Genomic DNA, 13,331 nt, shown 5'->3' on the forward strand with positions numbered 1-13,331 from the left:
CCATGGGTTGGGATCGACCAGAAGCGCCTTGTCTGCACCGAACTCCCATGTTTTAAGTAACATATTGCTGTCGACTGCTATCTGCTCTCGCAGGGAACAACTCAAGGATGTTAAAACTGGCCTGCACGCACGCTCTAGCGAGGGTGGCAACTTCGAAATTGGATCCGGTCGAGTTCTGGAGCGTAAATTTACTTTGCCAAGTCTTCTTTGCCCTGCCTGCCGTGGAAGATGCACTGAGTTATACACTGCACGGCTCCAAAACGTAACTGACTGTATACAGGACCCCGAGAACTATGTCAGGACCATAGAGCCTTTTGGAAAGGTACCCGTAGTCTGTACTAGTTCTTCGATAGTTAGAGAAATCAAGGCCTCGATCGGCCTTAACGGGCACACAGTTCAGAGAACAGATTGGAAAGAAACGGAGGGTTTGCCCAAAGGCTTGATCGATTAGCAGTACCCTAACCTGTGACTGCTGGCTTAAAACGAACCCCCCGGTGTTGGATTGAGGAGGTAAGATGGCGGGATATACCTCGGGTTCCGTGATAGGACTTATTACGTTCCTTACCGCTTTAGCCGTGGCTGTAGTGACACCGTACGTAGGAACGGGTATCTACTTCAAAAAGATGAGCCCTCGGGTAGTGTCCACCCCATTTGGAGAATTCCGGGGCATCCTAAGAGAGTTTCCTGTTAACAGCTCTCTTCTACCCGTTCATGTTTACCTAGGCCTTGAATACGCCTCCCTCCTAGGTGGTAGCTTGCGATTCCTACCGCCGGGGAGTCCGATCAGACAGAAATGGGTGGGATCCAGGGTGATCACCAAGTTCAAAAAAGCCTGTCCCCAAAGACTGATTCGACCGGAACTCTTGGACAAATCCATAGCTAAGGAGTATGTGGAAAGGCTTAAACGCCTGGCTGTTTTTGTAAAGGATCAAACGGAGGACTGTCTTTCCCTTAATATTTACGTCCCGAGTAAAGGTGAGTCTGTGTGTTGCACCTATCATTGTTACTGTCATTTTACATCAAACAACAAGGTTTTCTCACACTCTGCCCACAGAACACCTCCTCACTTTGGCACCTCCGTGTGAGCAGTCAATTGCTTTAGTGTGTGCGTTGGTCAATAGTTTTTGTAAACGTCGCTTGCACGCCATGCCATTGGCTGCTTTGGACACGTGACATACGGTCTTAGTTCGACCCCATATTCCCCAGATTTCTTTTTCGTTACAAGGTTAGGTGGTTACCTTTCGACGTTTTAGTGTAGCGGTCACGGGACTTACTAGTTAACACATTCAAACCTTAATAGCTTTTGAATTCTTAACCCAATATGCTGCACTGAAAATAAAGATGGCAACATCGGTTGCCTATGTATTTGATTTTCTTTAGATCGTTTGCCGAGATTTAATTAACAAGGGCTGTATCGTCCGGTGAGAGATTAGACAGGGCGCTGTGCTGGTTAATTCTGACGCATTTTTAGCGCAGTCTGAAATGAGAACTGTAACAAATTGCATCTTCTCACTCTCGAGAGAACACGTTTTCCCTGGACACCCTTTTAGCTGTGAAACAAGAGCGTTGATTGGTTCTCTCTAAGATCAGAATGAAATACCGGGATATCGCAGAACGAATTCGGCTGAGTAGACCGGACAACGACAAGGGTCGGCAGCGACTGAACATACAATAGTAATGCGAACTATTATCCAAAATCTCGAAAATGGAATTCAGAGAATCAATAATCATGATGCTATTAAATGGAGAAAATAATTTTGTCATTTAGACACGCCAAGAACCAGTCCTCTCAGACTATCGGAACTTAATCCAATAGATTTCGTGAGGCTGGAGGGAGATTTATTCAAACGACTGCGTCTCGAAGGAATAGATGACAGCTGTATTGTGCTAGGCTGGATAACAAAGATAGAGCAGTCCGATAAGCATCTCTAGAATGGACCGAGCTAACAGCCATCCCGTGTCGACTTGGAGGCCGCTCTCATTTCATGTTCTAACCTTCCAACCGGACATCGATTTGACTGTAAAACAGTTTGTCCGCTGTTTACCATAGGGGGGGCGATTCTGCGAATAGACATAGTCCAGAACAGCGTTAGGGAATTCCTCTCCGCCTTTATATATATTGGGGGGTATTCCCTCCTTTTATCTGGCATCCATGCAATGATCTCTTCCCTGTGAACTTGTGTTTGCATTGCATTACGTTTTGTTACCATGTGCCCGGCTGGCGAAGGCTTTTTATCATATCGCGGACATCAAGTGATTCCATCTGGAGAAAAGCCCAGCGCTTAATGAATAACACAAGTCACCTAAGACCCAGTTCGTCCAATTGGCGAGCCCAAGCACGATTTGTTACGGTGTCTTCCGGCTTTCCCGGCCTTCATTACGACTCTGTTCCGAGCTGGTTCCGTAACCAACTCCTCGCCTCGTCTTTTCGCAGATTATTATTCTCGAATTGGGTAATATAATCAGAAAGAACAGCCAATTATTTGCCCTGTGACGTCGATTGACCCTAAAGAGCTCCTGGGACGAGAGGGACTCGCGAAACCAGCTGCGAAAGATCATTTCGGCTGGCTCTGGCACGCGCCGCTAAAAGAAAGCCTGTAATTGGATCGGCGAACGCCGAATCCTGCTAGACTTGGTTAGGGTGTATTTTGCCAACTGTACCAGTCAGTCAGTGGGAATACACGGGCCAGAGACGGCCGGGAATTATGTGTTCCGCTGCGAGGTGAGTTACACGAGAAAATAGGTCTGTGCTGTTGATAGAGCTCTGCATTATACAGGCCCCGCGAACACGTGCTGGGAGTTGGCTAAAGGTGTTGTGAAAACAAGACCACGTAAAACCTGCTCCGCATAAGATTGATAGCTCAGCCAGTCCACCACCGTTCTACACTGCGGTTAAATAATTTAAAGGCTTAAGGGAATTGTGATGATTTTTCGGTGATGATGTATAACGGAAAAAGCACCCCATCCTTCCGCGATGGCCTCTGCGTGCCTTTGATGCTTGGATTTGCCGTGATGCTGGCCGTAATGGGCCCTCAAGTTGCCGCCAAAGTTTACATGCAGGAAATGGCCAAACGCATCATCTACACGCGTTACGGCCAATTTCGAGGAATACTTGTGCAGTTTGATGAGCGATCCCTGAAACCCGTGGAGGCTTACCTAGGGATAAACTACGCTTCTTTACTCGGGGCACTTTGCGCTTCATGCCTCCTACAAGTCCTATACACAAGTGGAATGGAATTAGACCGGCCATTAACTTCAAAAAGGTGTGCCCACAGAAACGCTTAGACGAACGGCAGCTGGAGAAAACCATGCCCATGGCAATCGTCAATCGCCTGAAAAACATAGCCCCTTTTACCCGGGAGCAGACTGAAGACTGTCTTAACCTGAATTTGTATGTTCCTATCCCAGGTAAGTTTGCCCCCCTCTGTAACCTGGTTTACTGCTGATCTCGTTAGCCGGAGTTGGCATCTGGTCCGAGGGACAGTGTCCTGAAGTGACCTTAATCCGCCTTGTTAAGTGTGTACTTAGACGGCTGCGAGAGATCGAGGCGCTGTGGGGGACATCATTAGTATGTACAACACAAACTGCCCTTTCTAAATTATACTTATGCATCGTGGAAATGAAATGTGGTGTTTTTGGCGAACGTGTTAATAGCGGAACGAGTTATCTGTGGGTGGGCTGCATGCTTCTTTTTTTTTGTATTTCACGCAAAATGCACGCTTTGATGTCAGCGTTTACACATTTAATAACCACGACAGCCTGAAACAAATCCATCGAATTTGTTTTCTTTCTTAAAAGGAACTTGTGTTTAAGGGAAATTATGACTAACATCCGTAAGATTTTCTATGCGATGAATTTGTTATCCTGTGAAGTTTGTATAAGGGCAAAAAAAAAAAGCATAAAAGATAATGGAGACACTAAATGTAACTACTTCAAGCCAAGCCACTTGGATTTGTTCTTAAATAATCTACGCTGTCAAAATGTTTGACAGGAAACTACCCTCTGACTGGCTTACATAGACAGATTAATCGATTTGCCAAAATATGGTTAAACACTTTATTGACAAAACCGAAGCCGGCTTCTTTTTGGAAGCAATCTTCAAGTTGTCCAATATCGAATTAACTAGCTTTCAATGGGATTAGTCCAACTCGGAGCATCTCTATCGATCTCACCTTTTATATTCATTGTGAGATGAGACCAACAATTTTAATTTGGTCAGAGTTTTGTCGTGAAAATTTTACCATGGGTTTTCGTTTTTTAATTTGTTCGAAGTCATGTTCGCTTTCACTTCATAATGTTGTATGCAGATGTGGATTGCATGGCCATACGGCCTTAATTATGAACCGTGTATCTAGATATATGTAATTATCTGTTCCTGTAGCTTAATGGCCGATTTAAACGGTTTACTGCTGGTATGCCTAGCGGAATCGACGATGGTAATACATGTCCATAATACATCGCAGATGTAGTGATGGACCTCCACAGTCACTACCTCTCAGACTACCCCCACTCCACCTCCCCCAACAAACGACGCACCCGCTGTAAGTAACATGATAGGGGTAGGTGACCGCTACTTGCGAGGATTCGCCTCGTTAAGCCGCGCCGTCTCATCACGATCTACGTCCGTCTGAAATTGCTTCATGTCCGTTTTCGTACCTAGTTTCCTGCTCAGCACGAAAACCACCCCGAAATCCTATTCCATGTTTTAAATGAGTTGTTTCGTCCTAGCTTGTAGCCTTGTCGGTTAGGTTTTTCTATCTAACTTACTTGGCAGGAAGATAGAGTTTCTGGATTAGAAGATGCTATCTTACGTCGTTTGTATTAAGTGGATTTATGATGAAAGCTTCCGCTTGGTTCTGAGATATAAACATATGCTTCATCATCAGTGCTAAATCCCCTATATAGTTTATTGCAGTTGCGATATTCCCGTTCACAGAAGAGAAGGAAGCAGACAAATTAATGTGTCCGTTGGCCTACACTAACTCTGCTTCGGAGACTACCCTAAACTCAACTGTAAATGCCACTGACAAGTAGTTCTGCGTTCATTATAAGAATGCCACAAATGCACTGAAGGCATTCGCACACTATTCTTTTTTTTTCATGATTGCTTATCTGCTCTGACCCGACCTGCCCACCCTTAGTACTTATGGGGCAAGCCAATGTCAGTTTTCAACACAGAAGCATTAATGGCTAACCTCCCCTGGCTCTGCCAACCTCTCGCGATGACAAATGAGTGTAAGCGTTGCAAGAAGCTACGAACGTCAAGCCTAGGCTACAAGACGAATAACAACGGACAAGCCCATCAAACCCATTCAGGGTTGTCCCCAATAAAACGAGAGAAAACGCGCTACTCCTAACAACTTGTAACTATCGAATTATTAGGCAAGACGCTCTTTTCCAACAGATAAACGCCTCTCCCAATTTTGTCACAGCCAGTCTTAGATGTCCATAAAAACTCCTTCGTCTCAGGTGAGCACCCATTCCATCGAGGCTTTAGGGAAGAGTTATTATGGTGCGTACTCCCGCATCCCATACGAGTATTATCGTTCCGGCATCAGAGTCGTCCAAATTCTGCACCACGTACAGACTGTCCCAGTTAACGACATGTTCGTCGCCTGTCGTAAAAAAATTTATGTGCTTCGTTTTACACTTTTATGCACTAAATCGTGGAGCTCATCCGACCGAGCTATTTTGGTTGCGCTATAACATAGCCACTTTAGCACTGTTATCTGTCAGCCCCAGTTTTCCGTCGACATCCTTTATTACAACAAACATGTATCAAAAAGTTTATCATGTGCTAAAAAAATCATGCGGTTTCTTTTTTAGATGATGATTTACACATACATCTGGAAATACTAAACGTCGGTTTTTTTGCTGTTCTATTGCGCGAGGATAATTGACTATGCTTAAAGGTTATCAACAGACCTAACATTGGCAGTTCCTTCAAGAACAAAGAATATAGTTCTCCGTGAATTGACAATTTCCGTCTTAGTCAAAAAGTGTGAAAAAGATTTGAGAAAAACTGAGATTTGAAAATTTATAAATAATTCCAGTTCATATGATATGTTGCGTCGTCAGGGAGACTGTTCCTTGCTGCAAGTTTTCTTTTCAAAAAGTGGGAAGGAGGACATTTGTCTTCCGTGGAAAATATCGCTTTTTGTTGGATCTGTTGCCAACAAACTGTCGTTAAGCGTTAACCCTCGAATGATGTGTCTCCATACCTCACTGAAAAGCATATGCTAAACACTGGCGTTGAGAAATGTCCAACTATACCCAATGTCATTTATATAACAATTAAAAACTAAAAACGTATCGACTGAGACTTGTGACTTGAATTTGAAGACAACTTACTTCGTCCAAACCTCTCCCTTTCCCTTTCCGTCCAGCACAGATATGTAATCAGAAAATAAAAACAGCTCCCAAAATTATGTATCTGGATTCATGTATTTGTTGTAGCATTTTGTGACTTAGCTTTAAGTCGTCACCATTCTTCTTAGCTGTCAGTGTTGTGGTTGAAGTGGTACATTTAGGTATTGGATTAGTGTTTTACGCCACACCCAAGAGTGTTTCACATATACGAGGGTATCCGGCAGGTTGGTCCAGACAGATTTCGAGGTATAATATCATGATGGCGTTATTATACCTCGATCGGGTATCCACTGGTTCTTAAATGACAGATGAAAGCATTTGTCCAATCCATGAGCTACTAATCGTAAGCCAGCAACTACAACGCAAACTGACCGATGTCGAAAAATCATCAGTTGCGCCATAAAAATGCCTTGCCTTCAGGAAATATTTACTTCCATAAATCTCCTTAGACTACCCAAAAATGATTTTATTTACCTACAGATTGATACGACTTCTTAAAATCGCCCAGCTCTGTAGTCACGACGTTTCCCCATCACGCTGCCACCATGTGAATGGCCAGATCGAGGCTGAGGGATCCAAAAAACAGAAAGTATACGTAAATATTTCCTAAGGCCACGGTGGGTATCATTTTTACGTCGGAGGCTCATCACGTTTCGACTGCGTCAGTGTTGTTGGGTTGTGTTGTTGGGTTGCGATTAGTAGCGCATGATTAGCACTGATGAAATTATCTCTGATTATACCTCGAAATCTGTTTGGACCCATTCTGTCCAGCGGTGGGTGGTGTAGTTTTAGGTTAAACAGTTGAGAAAATGAAAGTGACGTCATTAACTGACGATTTGAAACTGATCTGGATTAGGTTAAAGCGGTCCTAAACTGAAAGTGAGGTTACTAGCTTACAAGTCTACGGGCTTCTAGGTGGATTTAACGTCAGGCGACTATTCACCGGTAAACCACAACGGTTTCATATATGTGGAATATTTCTGAGTGTAGCATTGAAGACTAACAAATAAATGGGAGGCTTAAAGACAGACTTCAGATCTTTGCTGTGAATTTTTTTTTTACAGGAATCTCATGTGTCGCTGTAAATCATTTGTCCCGCGTGCTGCAGGACAGAGACAAACTGCCCCATGTTATTATATCGTGTATGTTTTAATATCAATAACCGTTTACTCTCGGTTAGAGGCATTCGTGCGCAGCGTACAGCAGTATGCGTGCTTGCGCGCCATTAAGTAGTTCTCATACATACATATTACATCAGAGATTTGCAATAGATACCCTGTTGGGTTTACATTAGGGTTTCTGTTTAAACTTAGCAGTGCTAACGACATCAAAAGGCTAGCAGAAAAGCTCGCCTGGGATAGTTGCAGACGTTGGTACTGTGTTAGCTGTACACACAGTCCATCATCTCGAGCGCAGTTAAAGAGGTTTAATGATTTCATCCGCCTCGAGAAAGAACGAATTTTGGCTCAGGTTGACGGCTTTATGACAGGCTGGGCTTTAGCGTGGTTAAATGTTCGATGTGGATATTGTGAACGTATATATGCTACAGACACACAGGACGGCAGTTGTGATGAAATATTCGTATTTGACGGGTGTCTGGTTAAGAAAGCCTCTGATAATGCCTTACACTTCGTCTGTACGCACAGCTGCATCGCATATATGCACAGACCTTGTTTATAGCTTCCTGTGGATTTCTGGGGTAGCGCGAAATGTACGTTGTAACCTATACAGACGTGAAAGAAATGGGGATTATTTCTTAATAATATTACAAGAATATATCCCTTGGCGTCAGTATTTTGGCATAAATTAACAGATTGGAAAATGGGATTTTATCAATTCCATGACAGCATATTCTGTTTTGAAAAATTGGAAGAAACAAACCGATAATATTCTTGTGAGAATATACCGGGAACTGTTTGTGTTGTTTTTATTACGGTATATGAATGACATGTCTTTGTTGATTGAGGAACCATATTATCTTTTTGTCAGGTAACAACATGGCGTAACATATCCTGGTATGTTATTGCATATTTGATCCCAGGATGACATAGCCATTTAACTAAAAAATTGCTAAGTATGACATATAACCCCAAGCATGCATACATACATCCATATTTGATCCCCGTAGACTGTTGCACCGGTCATATATTTGAATGATAAAAATGCAACGCCCACAATATGAAGCGAGTTTATATGAAAAGATTGCATATATGCCCATTTTTCATTGTAATCCAACATTTCAAGGCAATACTCACAAAAATGTGGTGACATACATATACTTGCTTCTCTGGTTTGCTACATGCAAATAATAATCTCATTTTAATTAAAAGACCATCCTGGATGTTATCACCAGTGTTCATTTATAATATCGCAGCACCTAAAAGCACTTTTAACTACTGTGATTCTGGTGATCATTTTTCCGAGGTACGAGAAGCGGAGAGCAGAATGGTTCAGTGGACGGGTATGCCTAGGTTCTCAGCTGTTTTCCACAGAGCGTAGTCCGTTTAGTCCCATCAAGTGGACGACGTCTGTAATGACAGCCGTAATCAAACATCTGACCCAATAAATCAGGTCGACAAAGCGTATCTAGTAACAACAGTATACAGTGTATACGTCTCACCAAAAATGAAATGTGTAGAACAGCATCTGTTCATGTATGTCACCCTGGTGCTGCTCGTGTATGACATCCCGATGCTGCTCGTGTATGGCATCCCGATACTGCTCGAGTATGGCATCCCGACGCTGCTCGTGTATGGCATCCCGTTACTGCTCGTGTATGGCAACCCGATACTATTCGTGTATGCCAACCCGATGCTGCTCGTGTATGGCACCCCGGTGCTGCTCGTGTATACCAACCCGATACTGCCTCGTGTATGCCAACCCGATGCAGCTCATGTATGGCACCCCGGTGTTGCTCCTGTATGCCAACCCGATACTGCTCATGTATGCCAACCCAATGCTGCTCGTGTATGGCATACCCATACTGTTCGTGTATGGCATCCCGACGCTGCTCGTGTATAACATCCCGATGCTGCTCGTGTTTTTTCCAACCGGAGTCAGTTTGTCTTACGATATCTTGATCGCCCACTAAATATCTGCGATGAAAATAGTAAGGCACGAATAATATTTGTGAAACCTGGCACTTGTCCTACAGCACTGTAATGTGTATTATTGCTGTGAGTAAAGTAGGTCAGTACGTATATAAGAACACTTTAAAGGGATACAGATTCAACGCTGCTAGGTTGACAGTGGAGAAAGGGTTTCTAGGATAAAATCCCACAGCCTTTGTCAACCTGCAATAAATCTGCCATTTCTGACATTCAGCTTAGGCTAGGCATAACCTAGACATATCTATTTCTCACACGCGCCTATCAGAATCTATATGATGTAGTAGTATGGAACAAAGCCATTTTGCGTAAAGGAAGCCCTAAAAGGCAAAGCCATTAGGCGACGGATCTTGAGATATTCGGCATAATGCCTTATACCAAAACAAGCAGCATTTGAGAACTACGTCATTATATTTAAGAGAACTCTAAAGAACAGCTCAGGAAACGATGGAACTTTAGCCATTCGTGATAATGTTATATACTATAGCAAATACTTTCGCATAAAATATGTCGACTGGTGTAAAGAACTTGTGTACAAGATAAACCCGTGAAAGCACCGATGTACTCAGCTACTCGACATAATGCTATATACTGCAGCGAGTCTTATTGCATAAAGTAGGTCAGCATATGTAAAAGAACTCCAGCGAAGCAATCGAACGAACTTTGGACCTTCCTTACAAAATATACGTTGGTTTACATTAGTAAATGACCTAAAAATTCGTCTATGACAAATTCACTTTTCTTGATTTTGATAGCTTCCAGGAACCTAAAAATGCGTTTCTAAAGTTTGTTTTAATGGTAGGATAATATCCTGGTGGTCAAAGGCAAGTTTAAGCACCGTCAGAAATGACTGAGGACATTTATTATTATTAAAAAGGTACTACTTGAGGTGAAATTTCTGGTCAGTTACGGCATTTGTACTGTTGATGATTAGGCTGGTTTGTTAAAATCCTCTTTTACTTTTCCGTGTCCAGCACCTTTTAACACATATCCCACATTATCACTCTCTGGGGCCTTCAGCATGGACGAGGATGCCGGGGTCCAGGTCCCAGCGCCTTGCTGAATCCCCTGACAACCCAAGGTGTCAAAGATCAGGATAGTTTAAACACGACATTGGCAGCAGGCCTGGTACCAACGTTATGAGCCATGACATGGAAATGGCCTTCAAAAAAAAAAAAACCTTGCCGTCACTTGGAAGAAGCGTGAAAAACAAGCCTATTTATGCGGCCTTAAATCCCTACGCAAATGCAAATGCGCCTTCACACATGTGAAAATGAATATCCAAGCTTCTCACCGAGAGAGATTTCTCTCGTATTAACCCTTGTCAGCAAGAATTAGGTTTTATTATAATGGTGCGCACAGCATTAAGGGCGTCAGAACCAAACTGCATTAAGATCGTCAGAACGAAACTGTTATGTTAACGGTGATAACTGACAGCCAGGATAAACACAAGGAAAATGGCGTTACGCGTACCAACCAGATATCACCGTGGTGGTTTTGGGTTTATAAATGAATTTTTCAAAATTTCTAAATGAAATAAAACAGCCTATTCATTAAAATGTTTGGCATCACAGAACAGAACTGTACGGTTTAACGAACTGAAATACCGGTCTTTGCATTGACATAAATATGGTGGTGCATTTGGGAAGATCTGTCCTTCATTTCTGCTGATAATAATCAGGATCTGATAGTGTAAAACCCTGGTTTGTGTGGCTTATCATTCTCATTCAAGAACAATATGGCGCCAGCTAATCGTATGCCACCTCTCAAAAATAGATTATCTTATATAAGTAAACAGTCGTCTACACACACAAACACACATGTTCTTGGGGGCCACGTTTTCTCTTAGGCCCCAAATCGCTCCTGCTCAGTCTTTGTCGCAATAAAACGGCATTATTGCTCTCTCAGGCTTTCTTAATTCCCCCTGAAAGAGGCTCAGTGTAAGTTGTCTTTTTTTCTGGTAACTGGCTCGCTGATTTCCAAGCAGTCCATCAGAGCCCTGATGTCTTTGTCGATACCGAGAGCTGGGGTTCAGTCAGCAGTTGTCATTTGTAAGATTTCTTCGTCCAGACAAACAAGGCGAATGGGACTAGATGCTTGGGCTAGACGTACCAGTTAAAAACTCATCAACCAGCAAAGAAATTCCGATGCCAATTGGCGGTTTCTCGAACAGATCAGAGCCATTGTGGCTGTAGGTTGACCCTGGTCACTGTTCGTCGGGTAGGTTTCCTGAGGTAGAAATCTGTTTCTATGGGTAGTTTTAACACAGTTTAGAGATAAAGTTCATCCTTACTTCAGAGTTTGTTGTGGATTTCAAATGTGTGCAAACATTTTAGCCTTAAATGGAATACAGCGAATTAACCGACGTCTTGTAAGGAACTTAGAATTTCAGGAGTCTTTTGCTCATAATCTTTATACATAATTTTCTTCAAAATGACAATGTGCTGTTTATTGTCAACTTGCAACCACCCTCTTACATGTTTTTAACTCGTATTGGTTGTGTGCTGTTCCATCGTGTAATACTGATCAGCCTTTAGCTTTCTTAACTTGGTAATTTCCAAAGTTTTCCTAATGTTGTAACTTGATTTTTCGAGAGTCTGCAGTTGTATTGTAACTATGACATTAACATGACTGAAGTGTGAGTGTTATAGGAGGACACTACTGGTTTGTTTGGCTTTTTGGTTTGTGCAGGCTACATCGGATTACAGCTGGCGTGGGGGTTCAGAGACATTTAAACACTAGTTAGGAAAAGAAAAAAAATGTAGATCGCTTAGAGCGGAACTTTGGCCGACAGAGACAGACTAAAGTCTTCCCTCCCCCAAGGGACATTAGCAGCCACTTCTTTTCTTTCGTCTAGCTGTCGAAAGTTTCTTAGCTTTCCTTAGCCATCAAGGTTTGCTAAAGATGTTAATTATGGCTTACGAGGGTAGGTTTGCTATTACACGCTTAATATACAATACCGCCGGCGATGCTGTGAAGCTGGAAAAAAACTCCGAAGGAAATAACTCCATCGAGTGAACATCACATCAGTCGGCGGTTTTCTTCGTGGCTGGTTAAGTTGTTGGCTGTATATCCAATCAGTGGTCCGCCGGCGGAGTGCTTCGGGAGAAAATCTGCTTACGCCACACACTGATGTTATTCAACCCTTTGTTGAAAAGATCCATGGAAAATCATTTAGAAGTGACGTGGAAAATCGCGATGGCGCTGGCCAAATGGACGCATCCAGGCTTAAAATATCACCGGTGCTTTAGCGATGAATTTTGGCAGGACATGAGGTGAGGGCGGTGACCCTGATGAGGCGAGTTTTACTGAGGAGGGGTGGTGAAGTGGAGGGAATGGGCTGGGGAGAGTGTGTCTGGGTGGATAGAGATAGGTTGAAAGAAGTGGGTCTAGTGCAGGGAGGGGGATGAGGCATCCAGCTTTGTATCCGGCACGCTTCGAGAGGAATCTTACGGCCAGATGAGAATGGGCTAGATGCCAAGGAAAGCTCAGAATCCACGCAGAGGGATAATTTGTCATCAGAACTCTTCCGTTTGCCTCTCATTCCTTAACACAACGAAACACTTGCATATTCAGCTTGCCTGGTTGTTTACGTCGGACATTCCAGTCACTTTACACATAACACAATCAAGAGCCGAGTCGGTAACATTGGAATGTATAATTGTGTTTAAGGTCAGGCTTGGCCTTGACCAGATCAGGATTGGACGCAAAGCCAGATGTGATAAAGGAGCTTTGCTAAAGGATGGACGATGACCGCTGATCCACACCTGACAAGCTGACTATCTCAGGGGCAGACGTGTCGGGCACTGGTCAGCTCGGGAGCAGTCACACAATTCGAAACTGCTTGCTCTGGTC

General features: G+C 43.3%; 1 protein-coding gene across 1 annotated transcript in view; it reads left to right on the plus strand.

Annotated features, from left to right (window-relative positions):
* Nucleotides 1-457: 457 nt before the first annotated feature.
* The window catches only part of LOC135479086 (neuroligin-4, X-linked-like), a 105,875-nt gene continuing 93,001 nt past the window's right edge, over nucleotides 458-13,331 (plus strand). The window contains exon 1 of the mRNA XM_064758807.1: nucleotides 458-975. Within this exon, the coding sequence (XP_064614877.1) occupies nucleotides 516-975 (460 nt within the window). The 5' untranslated portion in view covers nucleotides 458-515. The remainder of the gene's footprint in view (nucleotides 976-13,331) is intronic.

This window comes from Liolophura sinensis, chromosome 12, assembly GCF_032854445.1.
Source record: "Liolophura sinensis isolate JHLJ2023 chromosome 12, CUHK_Ljap_v2, whole genome shotgun sequence".
In the NCBI taxonomy this organism is placed as follows: domain Eukaryota; kingdom Metazoa; phylum Mollusca; class Polyplacophora; order Chitonida; family Chitonidae; genus Liolophura; species Liolophura sinensis.